This window comes from Conger conger, chromosome 6, assembly GCF_963514075.1.
Source record: "Conger conger chromosome 6, fConCon1.1, whole genome shotgun sequence".
NCBI classification, from domain to species: Eukaryota; Metazoa; Chordata; class Actinopteri; order Anguilliformes; family Congridae; genus Conger; species Conger conger.
In genome coordinates, this window is record NC_083765.1 from 10,245,153 (window position 1) to 10,266,496 (window position 21,344).

Sequence of the window (21,344 nt, forward strand, 5' to 3'; positions counted from 1 at the left end):
TAGTGAACAAATAAGTGAATATATAATTATGAAGAAAGAAATAATCTCAGGACAATGGATTATTATAATATTTGTGCAATGTATATGTAATATCTGCATATTATTATTATTTATGTGATTATTACTATTATTATTGAAGATTGAAACAAATGAACCCCTGGCTCATGCAGGAGGAGGTGTCTGATGTACCAGTGACCCTAGTTGCACATGAGACCTGAGATACGCGTGGAGCAGCTCACCTGAGACCAGGCTCCAGAGCCCCACCGAGGGGGGCAGGGCTGGGTCTGGCAGGGCTGGGTCCGGGCCGGGGACACGGCGGGGCACAGCGAGGCCTCTGCGCCCTCCTGCCGCTGGTACGACACCCTGCGCACACAGCGCATGGGCCGCGTCTGCTGCCCGCCCGCACAGGAGACGCTACACGCACCCCAGTCCCCGGGCACCCAGCTGGGGAGAGACACACAGCCAGCCGCCATTACGACCCCTGCTCCATCCACACAGGCCAACCGAACACAGTGAAGAAGAGACTGCACTCTCAACTGTCATACAGGGTCAGACACACACACACACACACCAGACAGCATTCAGACTGCCATAAGACATACCTGCATATGTGCATACCGGCAGAACTGGTGTTTAAATTAGGCAAGCCCCTGTAGATTTTAAATATATTCACTGAATGAAAGCAGCATTTCCAATAAATAGTTTTTTGTTTTATTTTCACTATACCTCCACAATTTTCTCATTATTATGAGTTTAGTGTACAACACTCCCAGAGGGATATTGAAAGAGATAAACTCCAAATATTTAAAAAGGTGTGCAGTAGCTCCAGGCCAGAAGTTATTCATGTGCTCAGATAAAGCGGAATGGCAAAATCTGTCTGAGCAAACGACTTGCTTCTTTAAACATCAAATTTAAATGTGGAAATCGGGAGTGGGCTCCTGTTTTCTTTACTATCCCATGAAACAAATTTTAGGATTCTATTCAAACTATGCATTTCCACATGACTGCATCGAGGTTCATGCGAAGAACTACACAATGACACTGTCTTGAATTTATACGCTAATGACAAACAGTATGTTGTCTTTACCAGTGGTTTCCAACATCGGTCCCGGGGACCCCCTGTGAATGCTGGTTTTTGTTCCAACCACAGTGACAATCAAAGAATTATAATAAACATATGTTTTCTTAATTATGCGCCTTTTATGTTTAGAGGGATTATGTACACTCTTAAACCACATAATGTCAGAAATACACTCTATTAGGTATTTGACTTTTTACGTATTACTTCTGCTGCTGTAGCCTATCCACTAGCCTATCCTCCCTGTCCAGAGATACGCTTCTGCATATCATTGTTGTAATGTGTTATTTGCATTACTGTCACCTTCCTGTCAGCTTCGACCAGTCTGTTCCTTCTCTGATATTAACAGCGTGTTTTGCCTGCAGAACTGCTGCTCACTAGTTTTCTTCTTTCGCACTATCCTCTGCAAACTCTAGAGACTGTTGTGTGTGAAAAACCCAGGAGATCAGCAGGTTCTGAGATACTCAAACCACCCTGTCTGGCACCAAATCACTCACATTTCTTCCCCATTCTGACATTTGGTCTGAAAAACAGCTGAACCTCTTGACCATGTCTGCATGCTTTTACGCATTTAGTTGCTGCCACATGATTGGCTATATGTACCGACAGTGTTGATCAAAACACCAAAGTGATCAACTGAATTAACAAGCACCAACGGTCTCCCTTTCTGCAGCCAAAACCATCGCCGTCCTCCTCACCACCCCGACTCACCGACTCACTTAGAGGACTGCCATTTGGCTTTCAAGATAGTCCCCGTACTCAAGTGTTCGGGAGTCCCTCTTGGCACGGAGAGAGAGCTGCTTCAACACGATAGCTTGTTTCGACACGAGGGACTCATGTAAATGAGCGTTCACACAGTAGTGTGGTGAGAAAGGCATCCCGCACAAACGGGCCAGAAGGGCAGGCCCTCTATAACCTCCCGTTCCTGGATCAAAACTCTTTTTTACGAATGGCTTATTTACATCTCATTTCTTTAACTTGGCAGATTAAACGGCAAAATGAATTAAGGGAGGAAGCAAACCATGGAATGAATCAAATAAACCAACCAATGTAAATAACTTCTGTTTATGCTCTCATGTAGTCTGAGTTATAAGACCAGCATAAGAGGATACTGTGAGTTTTAAACACTGTTGTGTTCATTTAGCTTTAAATGAACACAGTATGACTCAATGGCAAATTGATTTGCTCCTGCGGCTACTGTAAAAATTGACTCTGGTCAATAGTAGTGATTTTAGAACCACAGCACGAATTATCATTCATACAGTATAGTCCGATTAATTTCAGTTGATCATAAATAGTTTGATGATTAGACGCGGCTGCAGTACAAAAAAGGACCCGGTGCGGTCCGATGCTACAGCAATCAGACCCCGCTGGCCCCAATGAGGAATCACCTCTCATCTGTCCAAAACAGAGGCACAGATTCCAGCAGCCCTGTCCTGGCTCTGTGAGGTCTCTCGCCCTCTCTCTCCCTCTCTCTCAGAAAAATAAATGATCCCATCATCTCAATAGATATTTTCTGGAAAAATAAAAGCCTTTTTCTTTTTCTTTGTTTCTCTCCCACCCTAGTTCCCTCTCTTCTATATTTGAAAGCATACTTGTGCAATTTCTGAAGTGTTTATTCTGAAGGCTTTCATCTTTATCCTGCAACTCACTATTTTCTTTTTTCTTACTCATCATCCATAAATCCGCCCAACAACTCATCAAAAACAAAGGCGGCTCAATTATTTTAGGGGTCTGGAACTCTGGCAGTTTTTTAAAATGTATATTTTCAGGAAATTATTTATGACAGTTCAGTTCCTCTCAAGGGGGCCTACAAAGGAACATTAATACCTTTTTTACTTTATTATTTATTTTTTCACATACTGGTGATATTACTCTGATTGTATTCAAATGAAGGTAGCCTACTGCAAAAGTGTTAACATGCTTCAAACAAAATGGATACTGTTTGCCTTGGTTTCATCATTGAGGGATATAGATGGCCCTGCCGCCAACTAGATTGTCGACACAGTGGAAAAAAACATAGCACTACAAGATGGTATCAGCATGCGTGTGTGTATGTGTGTGTGTGCGTGTGTGTGTGTGTGCGTGTGATGGTTATCACAGTGGCCAACACATTTTTTACAGGGAGAGAAAAGCCCAACCCTTTCAACGCTTCGACTTAATCTTCCAAAAAGACAACTATGCATCACTCTAGACAACATGTGAGTAACTGGAAAAGCTCATTGCCAGAGATAGATTCCTTTCAAGTGGAGGATTAGTTCAATTATACAGTGTGTTATTCAATGATTTGTCATGCTCTGGATGCAATAAATATAGTCATAATTCTTTTTCACTTAGCCCACCAGTCATCAGGCCTTGTGTTGTCCTATTCGCCTCTCATTTCTCACACATAATCGCAGCAAGAGGACACAAGAAGTGAAGGGCGAAAGCCAGACTACAAAGGAAGAGCTATTTGTCCTCTCTCTCTCTCCATCTGCCTCTCTCTCACTCACTCCCTTCTATCTCTTTGTCTCTCTCCATCCCTCTCTGTATCTCTCGGTCTCTCTCTCTCTCTCTCGTTCAGGCTTTTAAGTACATGACACTGTCTTCAGGACTATTCATTTGAATCTGGAGCAAGATAAATCAAGGGGAACGCTTTCTGGGCTAAAACTGTCGACTGCCATGGGATATTTGGATATTGGGTTATTTGGTTTTACATGCCCATCTTTATTTGGCCTACTTGTGGTCAACCGGAGAATTTCCAGTGGGACCATCCTCCAGGACACATTTTATGATGTCCATTAAGAGTCTAGTCTCCTAACTTTGCTTGACCGCATGAATCATTGCGATAGGCATCCACGTTTTCCGTAAAACTGGTTCTACAATGTGTTTAACAGCAGGGTGTGTACTGGTTTTAGACCATTTTTAGGGAAGCCTCCAGTATTATGGTGATTATTCTCTTACCCTAAAGCGCATTGTCTCATGGGTTTTAGTCTGACTAAAATTGTAAATCTAAATTTGGAACAAAAATCTGCCCGTTTTTCTCATTATCAAAAGGACAGCATTGTTTAAAAACCTGGCTTGTCTCTATGGAAACAGGGCAGCATGCACCCAGACAGCAGCTGTAAACTGAAGGCCTGATCCTCCCTGATGTCCCAGGCCACCTCCACACTGTCGTCTGAAGCATGCTGGTGTTGTCGAGGGCAGACAGGGCAGCGATCCCCAGCACCGGGAGGAGCTGTGGGTCTGAATGCCTGCCAGCATCCCTCTGATCCGGGACGAATGCTAGGGCGGGCTGGGCCTGTCTGGAGGGTATGCTAATGCTGTTTGGTTTGGGACCGAAACGCTGCCCTCACAGGCTCTGAGCGTGCTCCCTGCCCGCAGCAAAGTGGCCACAAAATGTGCCCCTCCACACGGCATTCCCCCTTCAGGTCAAACCACATCTGGGGCACACGCACAGCCACTGTGTGTGTGTGTGTGTGTGTGTGTATACGTGCATGTGTGAGTGTGAGTCTGTGTGTGTGTGTGTGTGTGTGTGTATGTGTGTATGTGTGAGTGTGCGTGTGTGTGTGTGCGTGAGTGTCCGTGTGTGTGTGCGTGCGCATGTGTGTGTTTGTATGTGTGCGTGTGTTTGTGTGTATACGTGCATGTGTTTGCATGTGTGTACGAGTGTGCGTGTGTGTGTGCGTGTTCGCACAATGTCATCATGCTAGTAGAACGTCATTGGGTGTGCTCAATTTGTCCATTGTTCCAGTAAAGGCATTTCTACACACTGCATCATGAATGCATGTTCAAATGATGTTGGGCTCACTTGAAATGCTACAACTGCACTGTATATTATGTGAGCTCTACTTGCGTGTACATTTAAGCTGCATGTCTCAAACAGGATTTTATGCACATGGCAAATGCTAGTGAAGGCAATACCATCAGTATCACAAGATGGCGTCTGAATTTGAAGGCATTTGAATTTGAAATGCAGTTGCATTTGACTGGCAGACTCACTAGGCAGGACAGGGCTGTGTGTTGCAGAGCTGAGACCCCAGCGCTGGCTTGGTGTGCAGACTGCAGAGGGAGGAGTTCACCTGCACGCGCTGGTCTTGGAGACACACAGCTTTCGTTGATATACGCCCTGCGGGAACGTGACAGTGGGATTTTTAGCTTCTTCTTTTTTTTCATCCAGGTGCTTATGCTGATAAACTAGCAAAACTTACCTCACAAATTATATTGGAATATAAGAGGGGAAACACAGTTGAAGGGAAATCATTATTTTAATTTATCGTTACTCTGTAATGGAGATTGGAGACTTCCAGGGCTGGATAGCTCATCAGATGACAGTATATCCCAATCCGGATCAAGTTTACATTTGTTACACTTAAATTTAATATTCATCTAGAATTTACATCATATTATTGTCACTGCTGTGGCATACCTTTGCATTATACATACATAATATACAACTCTCTCTGTTTTTAATCCCCATGCCCATCTCCAAACTGATATGCACCTCTATTAATATAATGTTGTTTAAAAAGCCTGTCCTGGTACCAGGCCAGAACAAGGCCAGGCCAGCTCATTAATGCAATGCAGCAGTCAGCGGTCAAGCTATCTTGAGGTGTTGAACAATGTTAGTACGTAGTTGGCGTTACGTTTTTCTTTTTTCATTGGCTCTCTTATCTTTGCTGGGAAGATTAAGAAGACCTGATGAGCTATGTCAGAAGAAAAGCTTTATTGAACCAGATTAAAATCTCTGGCCTCATCACAACCTAGTCCACCGCCACAAGGGCTGGCTGAGTGGGAGGGGGATCTGACTGCTGGAGGGCGGCCATTTCAGAGCCTACAAAGGCACTCCGACAGACCTGAGCGGACACGGCCCTCTCAGTAACACACAGAGACACGCAGTCCTATGAATTAGCACACACATACTGTACAGAAAAAGGGGAATATACAGAAATACATGTGTCACGCAGCTATACACATACTTACACAGACACACAGACACACACACATAAAGACACACACACGCATACACACACACACATAAAGACACACACAGACAAACACATACACACACATAGAGAGACACACACATACACACACACACATAAAGACACACACACACAGACACACAGACACACACAGACACGCAGACACACACATAAAGACACATACACACACAGACACACACACACATAAATACACACACACACACACACACAGACGGTCCTCACCTCCAGCACACTGGGCAGAGCACTGGGACCGCACCAGGCTCCAGGTGTAGGTGTGCTTCTTGTCACTCCGGTGCAGGGTGTACTCCCACACCACGCCCGGGTTCCTCCCCTGCAGGAGGACCTGAGGGAGACAGACAGGGCCGGGGGGAGGTGCGTGAGGAGAACTCAGCGCCTCGATCACACGCCTCCGGTTTAAAACCTGCAAGGAGTCACGCCGCACCTCATTAAATGACAGCTCGTCCGTGACCCCCGAGTGATAAAACACACACACGCTCACACACGTATACATGCACACGCATGCACGGACACACGCACTTACACACCATATCGGTGTGAGCTTTACACCTGTGTGTGTGTGCGTGAGTGTGTGTTCTGTACAGACTCTGTTGAAGATGCATCTGGATCTCAGCACTTCCACTCTGGTTGAACTGTGAAGAGGCATGCTGACCACCCTGCAGACCAACCCCCAAATCACAGGCGGCAGGCTTGGACTGACTCAAATGGAGTAGAGAGTCTCCACTCAAATGGCCCTTCATTCCCTCCTGAATATCGCTGGGTTTCTGCTTTAAGCGCAGAAATATACAGTATATTCGCAATAGTAGCAATGCTTGAGGGATGAATTTCATATTAGAAGTAAAAACAGCAGCTGATTGAAAGGTATTCCTTATAGCCCAGAATATCATGTTCATATGTATTTCCATCAGACAACTGGAGGTGCTTGCTCAACTATCAGTAATAACTGGTAACCTCAATATAAATGCAGACAGAGTCTTGTATTCAGTCAACACTAGTCCTTAACTTTGACTTATGATTAAATCAAGTCAAACAGAGTGCACAGCCTGAGTGCACATTATTACTTCTGATGATTTTAGCATGAGTAGAGCAAATGGAGACCTGTTAAAATGAATCCACTCCATCTCCGACTCCTTCTCTTGTGTTTAACACACATAGCACTAGGGGACCTTAACTGAATCTAATATTGTGTCATGGGCTGTTTGCAGTGAGTTCGGGGCAGGGAAACATGGACATTTTACAACCGTTCACTCAGGCAACCAGGGCTTCCTCCGGACTACTGTCCTGGGTGGGTTCCAGCAGATGAGTGCGCAATCTGCTCCAAATTTATGACTGGCACGGGACCCCTCCAGGCCTCCTGCTGCCCCTGCTGCCAAATGATGTCTAACTTAGTCTAACTTAGACACCACACACCTGTCTTGTCTGGCCAAAGGAGAACTGTTCCCAACAGAGGTAATGTTCCACGGGAAGATTTATACCCCACACCGCCTCCACACTTGGTTCCGCCAACTAGCGGCACTGAAACGTAGCGGACACGCTCCGACCTACAGACCTCGCCAGGGGGCAAAAGCTGGATTCCACAGGAAATGATCTAGCATCACAGCCCTCAATCTGCATCTGTTTCTGGCTGCTAACATGCTAACACCCCACCACTCAGCTACTCTACCGGGGGTGGCCCACCCTTGTCCTCGAGAGTGGCATGGACTGCTGGTTCTCATGGTTTCACTTTAATTGTTATTTCTGCACCCAACTGACTACTTAAAGCTTCTCCGCAGTTGAAGACACAGTGAACTCACCTCATCATGTTTTCTGTGCCTATGCTGGCATACAATACAACCTGCTGTTCTCCAGGACCAAGGGTCGCCAGCCTTGTGTTGTACTATAACCTGCACTGCGGGGAAGCCAGTACAAAGGAATAATATAGCAAGCCCTATAATACTACAAACTTGGCTTGTGGAAGACAGCATATGAACAATAAAATGTTCTTTCTGATTATTAACACGTCTGTAGAAAGGAAAGTAAAATATGTTTCAATTTGTATCACAGCCAGAGAGATGGCAGACAAAAACATCTCTGTGTCTCATTCCAGTCTATAAGCTTTCACTTAATCCCCTGTTCTCCTCCTAAACCCAGTGCCCTGCTGCTCAAATCTCAATGCTTAAATCTTTCCTTATGTCTTTTCCATTGTAATCATAGACCATAGCTAGAAAGACTATCCCCACCTCATGCAGAGGTCAGCTAGCTTTACAGCAAGGCCCCAATGACCTCACATGAAGAACCTCACAGTAGCATTGTGTAGAATTGCTTGTGTTACTACAAAATTGTAGGAATGATGCACGTAGGGGGCACTCAGATTACCCCATGACATGGCACGATAGATAAGTTCAGTGCTTTTACATCTTACAGGAAAGCTGGCAAATCTCACTATGACCAGGTCCCACTGTAATTGGGCCAGAGGCTTAAAAAGTTTGGGAAACATTGAACTTCAGGGGCAGAGGCATCTGTGAATGAAAGCCCTTCTCAAATGTCAGCCAGATGCCACCTCTGACAACTTTCGGGGAACTGCATCTTTCTGGACAAGTTATGCTTCTTTGTCCTAGGAAGCACCATGTTACGAATAGTTTACACTGAAGATAGACAGACTTTATCCTAAAGGCCTCGGATGCAAACCCAATGTTTCTCAGTGGAATCAATTAAAACAAAAATAAGTCCAGAGTAGCTTTCCTAAGCAGGCCCAAGATGCCTCTCACAGTAAAAATAACTCATAGTTTAGTCTCGTTAAATCAGAATTATTGCAGTGCGTTACTATATGGCAGTCTACATGATTTTTTCCAATTCCAATTAGTCTGAGATTCTATAGCAAATATTTTAACTAACGAAGCTAAAAAAGGATCACACACTACATGACCCATCCCATTTTCCTTGCACCATCTCCCAATTAAATGCAGATGAGATTTCACAATTCTGCGCAAAATGCACAAAGCTCAGCAGATACCGAGTGGAGGAGGGTCTTACTTCGACTACCAGCGTCTCATTGGTCGGTCCCAGTGCCTGCACGCTCTCTGGGTGGCTGAAGGAGCGCTGATGTTCAAACACGGTCCCGGCAAACCGGAACTTTCCGGGCTTCTCCATGGTCCAGCCCCCCGTGAGATAGTACTTCCTCTTCAGGCTGCGGATGGCCAGGTAGCTGGAGGAGACCTCCTGCATCTGCACACGGATCCTCCTGGCTCCAACCGGGATGGTTACCAAAGGATAGTATGCTAGATAGGGACAGAAAGATCATATGAAATGTATTCATTACAATCAACTGCCATGCAAGAGATTTCAGGTTGCTGTTTGTCAGGTAACAAAGGCTTAAGATAAATAAATTTAGTAACATTTCTGTAAATGCACCAGAGTTAGCCAGGAAGTGAAAATTTCATCTGTCTCCATGTTTTGACTGTCAGAGGAAACCGGACCACACGGAGGGACCTGGCCGGACTCAAACTTCTTGCTCAGCACTAACCATTGTGCCACCATGACACGGCATTGTTCATCGCCGCCAATGATCTGACAGTGGGCCAGGCGGCCCTGTATCGTTGTATCACAGGGGCACGCTCAATAAAGCGTGCAGGCGACCCTTACCGCTGGTTTGGTGTTGCTGGAGGTACCGGCCTTTGTAGACCTTGCAGGTGGAGTTGTCCCCTTTGCAAACTCCACAGCCATCCAGAGTCGCCTTAGATCCCAAGACCCGGTCACATCCAGCTGGCTGCAGCAAGACAGACAGTGCATCAGCCTGTTGTGGTCTCTCTCCCTCCCCCTTTTTTGTTTTTTCAGGAGCAGTGGATATACCTCACATTGTCCATCGATGCACACATCTGCCCGGACGTCCGAGCAGGAAGTGCCATCCTTCACCTTGCTGGCCATGGCGAAAAAGAAGTCAAAGTCCTCAGCTATGCAGTAAAGCTTGCAGATGTCCTCAGCTACCAGGAGAGATAAAAAGGCTGTCAATGAATCAATGTATATAAATCTGTTTGTCCAGGAGTGGCACTGAAAACTAGAAATTGCGAACTTGTACAAACTCTGCGTGTCCTAATGACCGCAGGCTGCATTTACACACTGTATTAACTGCCTGGTTCATCTTTTATTGAGATGAGTGGGAGCAGAGGCCTCCTTTCAGGCAGAGAGTTCTGGCCTTCGTGCCTGTCAACATTGGCGGACGGCCTTGTTCTCAAGCTTTCTCTGAGAAAGATATTACGGCGCTCTCTCTCCTCTCTCTCGCAGTGAACAAACAACAAGTGCTACGGAGTGAAGGAGGCATTTGAATGGCAACTGCAGACATATCTAAAACCCTGAAAGCTACCAGTGCATTCAGCTGTAAAAGCACAGCTTAGCCTTACTGCAATATAACTTAATTGCCCAACAGCGTGGTTCAGCAATCCAACCTCAAACCTGTCTTCCCTTCACCACTCCAGTTCCTTACCCTGGAGCAGCAACCTACAGTATAAATGCACACCATTGTCCTGAAGGTAGGTAGGTATCTCCCCTTCCAGAAGCCTCCTCATTCTAGTGCAGTGTGCCAAGACATGGAGCAGGTTCCACGTGTCACTTTTGGGCAACCCGTCTCCCTCGGCAGGAGTTCCCCAATGCAGCCATTGTTACCCCCAAACAATCGGCCTTTCATGAACCGAAGGAGCACCTCCTCGGCATGCTGACAGCAGACGAAAAACAAAGCTCCAATTTCCTCTTCCTTTTCTTCTCTCTCTCTCTCTCTCTCTCTCTCTCTCTCGCTCTCACTCTCTCACACACATACACACACACAGGTAGGGCCACCTAAGGTGCTCTCTAGCCACCCAATCATCTCAGTGTAACAGCAAGTCTGTATGGATCTCTCATTTCAATCAGTGTAGCTTACGCCTCTGGAGTGACATTGGCTAGCACGCGCCAAGCTATGAGCTTTCAGCTTTCAGCATCACAACATGGGAGAGCCACACAGAAACAACCTTTCCAATATAAAAAAGAAAGTTGTTTTGCGCAAGAGAAACAACCGCTTCACAAATACTGACTCGAGAGTGAATTGCAAGACCAGCAGTTTAGACTTGAGTAATCGTAGTATCAAATTGTTTTGACAAGTGCAATTTACAGCTTTTGTTATTCAACCCCTTGATTTTCCCCACACACTGGCAGTTTTGTCAGCAATACCCTCTGCTTCTGCCTATCTCCATTACCACTCGTAAATGCATTGAGGGAGGGAGAGGGGGTTTAGAGAAAAGGAACAGGAGAGTACCATTTACAGACTGGTAACTCTTTACTTGAACTATACACCGTAAAGCTGTGAAAAGCCTACATTGCACTCTAATAGGCACAATATAAAACCTAGATTAAAGCTTGTTATACATGTCCTAACAAAGAACACATACTGCAATCATATTGTGACACTTTTCAAGTCTCAAGTCTTTGTTAACTTCACTGATTAATTATGTTGCGGCGATTCAACACGTGTTATAAGCTGTAATAAGCTGTCACTGCCTATTATGGCAGGTGTTATGTCATGCGTAAAATAGGATTTGCCGCACATAATTCCAGCGATGTGTCACCCGCTGGCCGTACCTTCCACTTTGGTGTAGGGTTTCCACTTGTAGTACCAGCCTCTGAAGGGCTTGCTGTTGTACTCTGCACACTGCTGGGCTCGGAAGTCCACTGCGCCAGGGGGGCATGTTTTTGTGTTACACAGCTGGTGCATGCGGCTGGACCCCTGGCAGAACTTCCCATTGTACTGAGGCCTGTGAGAAAAGACACACTTGAATGTACTCGTTAGGAAACTGGCCTTTAACCAGTAACCAGCCCTGCTGAAGACCAGCAAATACCAGCTGGTATTCGAAGATGGGTTTTAGCTGTTTCTGACACTCATAGCTGCTCATAGCTGTATGTGGCCTGTAGCGCTGTGGTTAAGGTACATAACTCAGACCCCCGCAAGGTTGGTGGTTTGAATCCCATAAGATGCGCCCTGCCAAGTCAACTGTACGTCACCCTGGATAAGAGTGTCTGCATAAGAGCGTCTCTGTTGGTAGAGTAAGCTTGTGCTCAACTAGCTGTTTACTGCATATAGGCTGGTTGAACATTCAAAAATGGAAAAAACATATATAATATAATGTTCAATGCACAAAAGTACCGAAGTATAAGGAATAGAATAAACACTAGAGCTGGCTTTTCTTTTCTTTTTTTCAGCTGCAGCTGATACATACAGTTGCAGTGTCATATGTGGTATTCAACCCCATGACCCAAAGGTCATGACCCTGAACTGGTAAGGGGAGGAGCTTGACCCAGAAGACTAAAAGCACTGAAACATCTGATGTCCTCTGGGATTCAGATAAGAGATCCAGAGAGTGTAACAAGGACGTGGAATTGGCTGATTCACGCTAATTAACTGTTATTTGAAACCCCACCCCCTCTCCGTTAGGTCCAATGAGGACGGGAACAAGCACTCTAATTCTCAACAGCTGCACCCATGATCTGACACGCATTTTCATGAGGCATTTGGTGGATCCCACTACAAAAGTTTCTTCAGTGCCAAAAACAGAAATGAATATGACTTTTATCCCCAATTACATAAAGAAATATACTCTTTCCACTGAAAATACTGGATAACACACAGCATATGGGCAGCGTTTGCGCTGATTACCTAGATATCTCCCTTTGATCGGCTGAAGAATAAGGTAAATTTATCAGACAGCACACTGACCGTGTCATGCAAGAAAACGTACGTGGTGTACCCTTCCACAGTCACATGCATAAAAAACAGCTCAGCTGGATCGCTTTATGAAACCAAGACCATTTTCCAGAGAGCTCGGGTTGAACCACAGCAGACGCCCCCCACGGAACATTCCAGCTCAATCTGAGACCATCGTCTGGCCTCATCTGCTCATCTTTCCTTCCCAGAATGCCTTGCTCCTCAGAGGAGCACCTGCAGCAGACGGACTGTATCCATTGGAGGAAGATGCATGCACGCGCTCACTCACATAATGCATACACACAAACACACACACACACACACGTAGGAACACAAGGAACACACATACAGGCACACAAACAAACACACACAGATGTACACACACATGCATACAATAAGGAACAGACAGATTTACTGTTCTATGTGCCAGGCCAGGCTGAGAGCTGCTAGACACCGCAAGGGATTTCAGCTTAACGTGCCGCTGAGTCACTGACAGATGATGCCTTTTAACAAGCTAACAAATTACTGCTAGCGCTCGCAGCCACAAGTTAGGAAGCATCTGGAGCGTGCAGGAGGCCAGCCAGTGTTTATAATCATCATTACAGGAGATTTATCAGCTTTTGTAGAAATAATTATCAGAATCAAGATGCTTGCAAGACTGTCACAGTCCAGGCAAGACATGGAAATTGAGCAGGGCTTCAATTAACAGTAATGAGCAGGGAGCTTGGTTTGTAACCAGAAGCCGGAATGTACAAATCACAAGGAGTGAGTCAGTGAATATGCTTCTGTATACACTGGACTGTGTATACTTTAAAGTATGTACTGTGTGTGAAAACAGGATTGTCCAGATGAATAAAGCTGAATAAAGAGATTATCATAAACATAAACAAACAATAATCAAACATACCATTTGTATTTTAGCACAAGAGAATATCCCTTACACAGCTATACCTGTGACAGGGGTGCCCACTCATGTTCCACGCAGGGCCGAGAGTTTTTCATTCCAACCAATCAAGACAGAACACCTGCTGATTTCACCAGAGAGGCAGGAACTAATTAGTGAAATCAACTGGTGCAGTGATTTCATTTAGGAATGAAAACATGCATACTCTTGGCCCTCAATGGAACACGATTAGGCACTCCTGACATGATCCCAAATGGATTGTGGTTGTGACAGAGCATAACCCCATTCATCAGCAGCAGCAGCAGTAGGGTTTATGTGTGCTGTCCCTGTAACCACCACATCACTGGACCTTAGACTCAAGGGCCAAAGGTTCAAATTGTGAAGTATTATGATTGCAGACCAGGGTCCAGTACCTGGGTTTGTTGCAAAACCTCTCCCTGGACATCACTCCCCCACCGCAGGTCCGAGAGCAGTCTGACCACGTCGACCATTCTGACCACTGCCCATGGACCGCGCGTGGACCGTGGTCCCCCAGCCTCACACACTGACCCCGCCGGCACCACTGCAACAGAGAGAGAGAGGGAGGGAGAGAGAGAGAGAGGGAGAAAGAGAGAGAGAGAGAGCGAGAGAGAGAGAGGGGGGGAGAGAGACAGAGAGAGAGAGAGGGAGGGAGAGAGAGAGGTGAGAAAGAGAGAGAGAGTGGGGGGAAGAGAGAGAGAGGGGTGAAAAAGAGAGGTAGAGAGAGAGCGAGAGAGAGAGAGAGGGGGGAGAGAGACAGAGAGAGGGAGAGAGGGAGAGAGGGGTGAAAAAGAGAGGGAGAGAAAGAGAAGGAGAGGGAGAAAGGGGGGGGTGAGAAAGAGAGAGTGGGAGAGAGGAGGGAGGGAGTGAGAGAGAGAAGAGTGAGAAGAAAAGGAAAAGGATATTGGAGAGTAAGAGAGAAAACAAAAGAGGTGAACGGTGTACAGTGTTTGAATATGTGGTGTACAGTGTACAGTGTTTGAATATGTGGTGTACAGTGTACAGTGTTTGAATATGTGGTGTACAGTGTACAGTGTTTGAATATGTGGTGTACAGTGCACAGTGTTTGAATGTGAGGTGTAGGGTGTACGGTGTTTGAATGTGAGCTTTGGCAGAGTGCACTTCAGGCCTTCAGGTGTGGTTCTGGCAGGCTGAAGGTCGAGCGAGCCAACAATCCTGCGCACATAACACTGATAACACTCCACTGCCATAAAATAGACTTACTTTACATCTCTCGTTCACTCTCTCAAAGGAAACAAATGAGAAACATTTTATTTCAAGACATTTATGAATGTGCAGGAATGCGGCCGCCTCCCTTTTTCCACTCAGACAGCCTGGAGCCCAAATGGACGCTCACCATGTCCGCCCCACAGCTCGTCCCCTCCGCGGCGGGCATGAATTTGGTCTCACACCTCTGCCCCGTCCGGTGGCACCACAGCGACTTGCAGATGTCCTGCCAGACAAAGACGCCCCTTAAAACAGCACGTGCTTCTCCTCAGATCACGCTCTGGGATACACCCGAAAGCACACGGCTACCAATAATAGGAACAGTCATTTTTGTGAAAAAAAATTGGGGAAAGAATCACAATAAAATTCAGATCCATCTTAGTGTTTCTGACACGCGACACACAACATGATTGCGATTTCACTTCGTCCCAAAACAACAACTGTAATAATACGGGACGGAGAGCAGAAAGCTGAGTGTGGATCCACGCCATTCTGGCCCCTGGCCCGATTGGAACTGGCAGAGACAGAGTCCTTCGAAAGCCAGTCCCTCTGCACTAATCCCGGGCTCTGCCTCTGCAAGAATGCGTGGATAATTGGGCCTCTCCTGTCCCGGACACAGCAGGACATGTGGTGCGCATATCGTATGTTTATTCATTTATTCTTTTTCTATTTGTTTCTTACTTTATCTGTATAGTGCCCATATCTATACAGTGAATTACCAAGCTTTTAGAATGAAAGAGCACAACATAAAGGGCAGACACCTTGCTAAATAAAAGCACAAACATTTTCACAAATAGAGGGTAAAATAAATTGATTAGGGAAAGAAGAATATTGTGCTGTTAAAACCCCGAAAACATAATCCAAATTGGTATCACACCGTAAGTGGAGTTTGAATGAAAAGGTAGCACTCAATTAAATGCACCCTTTAGGTGTTAAGTTTTAGAGATTTCAGACGATTAAAGCCCAAATCCCTCAAGCTGTCAGTCCTCGCTACGCAAAGAGATGGAGAAGGGAGATAGAGGGATAAAGAACCGGGCTGGGCTAATCCTAAATCTGCTCCGCACAGTTGTGTTGATGTTCCACACTAACCATGCATGCCTAATAACCGCTCCAAGTGGATTTGTATGTGAACAGATGCCTCAGCGGAGAGAGAGGAACTGCTGTGTGCCGCTGTCTGCAGATTCTGCGTCTCTTTGTTCAAAGTTTCATGTCGGAGAAATGTTCAAATCTGAATGTTTGTATAATGAAAACCATTTAATAGCAGCTTAAATCATAAAAACATAAATTGAGGACGTGATGTGCATGCATATGGAACAGAGGGGTCTTAACAAGTACCAGCACTCCATAAATGACTCAGAGAAGGCATGATCTCAGGTGAAACTGAATTTGAAAACTCAGGGTTCCACATTGAATCACCCTCAATTCATTTAAAGCTCCACTTGTACATGCGGGTACATAAGAAATTACAAAGGTAAAATATGGTAATCTTTCAGGGTACAATCCTAGGTTCATTTTAACAATCTGTTCAACTGGTGTACAAACGTATTTCTCTACTCATGTTGCAGTTCAACACTGGATTGTATCTGCTGTGAAAAAGGCGGTCACACTCTGGATTAAGTATTTCCTACTAAATTTAAAATGAGAAATATGCATAATGAATCCATTAACATGGTATAGCTGTCTTCTGAATCATCCCTAATGATCGAATTTGTTACTTAATACCTTGTGTAACAACTACTTTTCAATTCAATTCAATTTCAAATAGGGAGCGAAATGTTGAATGAATCGGTTACGCCATAAGGTACCTTGAGAGACTCCAGGTGGCAGAGCTTTGCCTTGGAGCCGAACTGCCACTTGCACTGGGTGTGGGCATCGTACAGCTGGCCAGGAAGCTGCTCGGGGTATTTATACTGCCCGATGTGCCTGGGCTCGTCCACCAGGCAGGAGGCCTGCGCCGTGCTGAGAGGAAAACACAGAGCTTAAAGAGGATACGGGCTCCCGGTAACATTCAGCATCACAGAAAACAGCGCGTGTTGCCCTTTTAAGACGGGAATCCTGCAGGATTCTGTATCGCATTGAAGAACAAAAAAAATGATAGATAATGATGATGGCAAACAGACTCCATGACAGTATGATGAAGTATCATCAAAAACACGACCCGCAAGACAAAAAAGCAGCCCCCCATGAGATCCTGTAATGAGAAACAAACCGCTGCTCTAGCGGAAGAGCCGCTGCAGGAATACTGTATCTACAGTCTTCACTCCCTGGGTTTGGGCTCGCTTGCTCCACACTTCAGTCAACTCAGGAGATGCATTTCAATTCTTCAAACAAATGACCCAAGTTATAATTCATCTCCTGAACTGAGTGAATTGAAATTGAGCGCACGATCTCATGTTAGCTGTCAATCGCTTTCCATTTCACTGAAAATATGAGCCAGAGTAAGTGTCTGAAGGACCAGCGAGGGACATTGAAAGCAGTCGTATCTGATTAAATGAGGATGTGCACTTGGGGGCACGGTCATGCCGGCCAGGGAGCGGCCGTACCCGAGGAATCGGCTGAGGTACTGGCGGCTGCAGGCGGACCAGGAGAAGACACCGTTGTTTCCAGCCAGGGTGGGTGACATGATGTTCCCCTCTGTTTTCCTGCAGGGGTTCCCCTCTCCGTCGTGGATCATCCCAAAACTAGAACAGAGTCAGCACACCAGCGTGACCTCAGACACTTAAAGCTGCACTATGAAAAATGTCATGGAAATTTTAAGCTATACACTGTATAACATTGGAATTAAATCCTATTCTAATTGTCTTTTTTATTTCATATTCGAAAATATAAGGAAATAAGCCCACGAAAGTCTTCAATTTTTGGACTTACTGTACAAAACAAGTAACTTCCAAATCACTTGATTTTAAAAATCATTTCTTAGTCTGGGCATTAATGTTATTGGATGCACATATAGGGCATAGTAGTGGTAGTGGTTGTGTTGAAATTGTTTAAAATGACTGTACTGTACATTCATTCTGAAAATTCTGAAATTTGCAAACAGTACAAATGTTGGCTAGGAGAGGTTGTTGAGCAGTGAACATTTTCTGGTAATAATTTGCATGAAATACATGATTAAGCCACTGAAACACGCAGACACACATCTTCTGACAAGCTACCATCTTGGTCTTTCCAGAACAGACTATTACTGCTTTGTGTTGAGAAAATGCAAACCAGATCAAAAACATAATGAACCGTAACAAAAAATCAGATATAATCTCTTTCTTATCTCGATGGTAACATGCAAACAAACAAAATATAATCTGCCACGGCTGTGCTTTTGGTCTCACGCAGTGTCACAGAGCAGATGAAGTAATATCTGTGCAATTGTATTGTTCCAAGCACAATTTATCCATTCAACTGGCTCATCCCCCACTTAATTTATCTTTATATAAATCATAAGTATCAAATCATAGCAACCCATGCCTGAAAAGGCTCCAATTCTTTCTTTTAATTTTTTTTTCCTTTACCAGAACTTGACCGCAAATTTGAAAGCATGTATCTGCAGTGTGTCATTACCATGAGGCATGCATTAGTTCCCTTTGGGCTGTTTGTGCAGTATGCATCAATAAACTATGACAGGCTTGCTAAAAGAATGGACTACTCAAGTTTCTTACTTCATTAGTAGCCATTTCAGGCATTTAGCAGATGCCATTACAGTGTCCAGAGCAACTTACTGTACACAGCTTATAGCCTTCACATGCAGTCCACTGATACGGCTGGACATGTACTGAAGCCTGTAGTTTAAAGGGTGCTGGCCTTTGTCAGGAAAAATTATTCCTTGTCTGGGACCTTTCACACATCACACCTATGATAGAGGGTTCCATAAAGACCTAAAATGGGTTCCTCTATGGAATCAAGCCCAATTGCCTAATCATCATTCTACCCCACTGCACACAACATCGTACAGTATAGATGAAAACAGTACATGTTCGGATTCTTATAGGAAGCACAGTGATTCAGAGAGGGCTCAGTGTCTTTTGGCTCACACTCTGTCCTGTAATACAATACATATTCTGCAGTCAGTCATGGGAAATACCTGCTCAATTGTACTGTATCAGTGAATTCATCCAGAGAACCCACTAAAACCCATAGCCTGCAGGGAACTTCTCTGACCAAGACACAGTACTCAGTGATAGGCAAAACCCAAAAATAGTTTTACATGAGTCCAACAAGGATCTTTCTTTTTCTTTGTTTTTGTTTGCACACTACATTATGCATTTGACATGCAGTAAGATAGCAGCTGTACTTCATCTCACTAAAAACAGTTTGAAGACATATAGAGAGCGGAATATTTATGAAATCATTAAAGTAAAGAGCTTGTATTAATCTCAGACGAATGGCTGCCATTATAACGGCGTTTAAAGCTAGATAAAGGTAAATCACAGCCCCCTCCCCATAGCAGATGTAAATATACGGTCAAACGAGGTGGTTTACAACGTACTTGTGTCCTGATTCATGGGCGATGGTGAAGGCCAGGCCCAGTCCGGTGTCTTCATTTATAGTGCAGCTCCGGTATTTATTACACATCCCGCTGATGGGCGCGAAGCCTGAGGAGAGAGGGCAGGGTCTTACTCACCGTCTTTACTTCAACCCCCACCCCACACCACACCGCACGCCACACCATTATTTTTTAAACGGCCAATCTATTTGCACAGCCATGCCACTGCTTTATGGGAGTGCATGCTGCCATATGCTTTGTCAGATTGGAGCATAAACAATGCAGGCATAGCATGAAGACTTTATTAGTTTATAAGTCACTCTTGCGTGCTGAGGGAGGGGGCTGCCAGCCAGCTACGGCAGCCAGCTGGAGCGAAAGACGCATCACAGCAAAAAGGCCCAGTGCTTTAGCAGGAAGTGCCACCCAGTAGGTCATGTTGACCACACAGGGCCTGAGGAGCAGAGCTTTCCACAGTTCATTAGGCTTAGCTGTCACTCGCATCCAAAGCGGCTTTGTGCAACGGGAGCCCAGGCTAGCGGAGGGAGGAGCGGGGATGAGCAGCGGGGATGAGCAGCGGTGATGAGCAGCAGTGATGAGCAGTGTGCGCGGCCTGTAACCATGACATCGCCCTTCGTAAATCCACCCCCCCTCCCATCCCGCCCACCATGAGATCCCTGGCCTAGTCCACCCACAGGTCTGCCGGTGGTAACCCTAGGAACCATCGTAACATCGTTGTGGGAACCCCCCGACAGGGACTTACCCAGAGTGTCACACGGTTCGTTCTTCCAGGAGCAGATGTCCAGTCCGGTCAGCAGGATGGCGTGGTCGTGCCGTTTCCCGTTCTTTCCCATCAGACCGGACTGCCACTGGCAAAAGCTGTTAAGGGATTGGTCGGCATGGTGGTTGATTGATAGGCCCAGCTGCGTGGCAGAAGAGAGAATGCGGGGTAATGGGTAAATAATGAGAGGTGCAGCCAAACCATGTGCCTGTCAGGTATCATTAACATATGCTAAGCTAGGTCAAGGATCATGGCAGGCAGTTGGCAGGAGTGCACTGTGGAGTAAAAAGGCCATCTGACAGTGATATCCATCTGTCTGGCTGTTTATGTGAAAAATGTACAGTTTCTGCCAGTTCTTTTATTCCAGGGAAATTAAAATGGAAACTGTTCATGCAATATGAATTATTGGATTGATGACTTATTTAAATTGCTTTTTCTTACAGGGTCCTGCTCGAGAAGCAAAAGGCTGACCACCACAATGTTGATATCTGTTCCAATGGTGCCATCCTTAAAGAGACTGGAGACCTATGAAAAATGAAAACATAAAAACTATCAGCATACAAGAAGACTCAATGTTTAATTCCAGATCTTCTTGTAAGATCTTATTACACAATAACAGAATCAAATTTAGTGTGAGGGGATAATGAACATTTTAGCCACTACAAGTATGCTTGTAACAGCTTTGGCTGCACCTCCACGATGATACCACAGCTGTTTCCATTATTGCTACTGCCTGCTCTGTATCCAAATCATTTTCAGGCTACTCTAATGGAATGCATGAATGCTATCTGCATAGTGCCACGACAGCCTTTTAAGCTGCTCTGGATAAAAGTATGATGTCAAATAAACATATTGTTTCAGTTGAGATTAGTTTAGTCTCCCTACGAGCAACATTTCTATTTTCATCAGATTGTCTTGCAGTTTGTTTTATGTACTGCAGTGCTCTCTGTCTTTGTATTACGAGCAGTGTCTATTTGCTGGGCTAGTAAGCCAGCCACCCATGCATATTAGATGTACTGTAAGCAAATAACAAGACAAGCTTATAAAATGAACATCATAGCACTGCTGCCTATTCGATGAGAGAAGTGCCGTGATTGTTCACAGAATAATTTAATAATTAAATTGCAGCAAGCTTTTCACTGCTCACTCATCG

The 21,344-nt window shown here is 45.1% G+C and overlaps 1 protein-coding gene across 1 annotated transcript in view; it reads right to left on the reverse strand.

Moving 5' to 3' along the window:
- LOC133130556 (A disintegrin and metalloproteinase with thrombospondin motifs 18-like) overlaps positions 1 to 21,344 on the reverse strand; it is a 45,142-nt gene that overhangs the window by 7,422 nt on the left and 16,376 nt on the right. Inside the window, exons 5-18 of the mRNA XM_061245217.1 lie at positions 20,633 to 20,716; positions 20,174 to 20,333; positions 19,417 to 19,522; positions 17,480 to 17,617; positions 16,742 to 16,895; positions 15,067 to 15,162; positions 14,105 to 14,253; positions 11,668 to 11,840; positions 9,910 to 10,040; positions 9,703 to 9,826; positions 9,094 to 9,338; positions 6,286 to 6,406; positions 5,060 to 5,186; positions 240 to 444 (exon numbers count right to left, since the gene is read on the reverse strand). Coding sequence (XP_061101201.1) covers positions 240 to 444; positions 5,060 to 5,186; positions 6,286 to 6,406; positions 9,094 to 9,338; positions 9,703 to 9,826; positions 9,910 to 10,040; positions 11,668 to 11,840; positions 14,105 to 14,253; positions 15,067 to 15,162; positions 16,742 to 16,895; positions 17,480 to 17,617; positions 19,417 to 19,522; positions 20,174 to 20,333; positions 20,633 to 20,716 — 2,013 coding nt within the window. The remainder of the gene's footprint in view (positions 1 to 239; positions 445 to 5,059; positions 5,187 to 6,285; positions 6,407 to 9,093; positions 9,339 to 9,702; positions 9,827 to 9,909; positions 10,041 to 11,667; positions 11,841 to 14,104; positions 14,254 to 15,066; positions 15,163 to 16,741; positions 16,896 to 17,479; positions 17,618 to 19,416; positions 19,523 to 20,173; positions 20,334 to 20,632; positions 20,717 to 21,344) is intronic.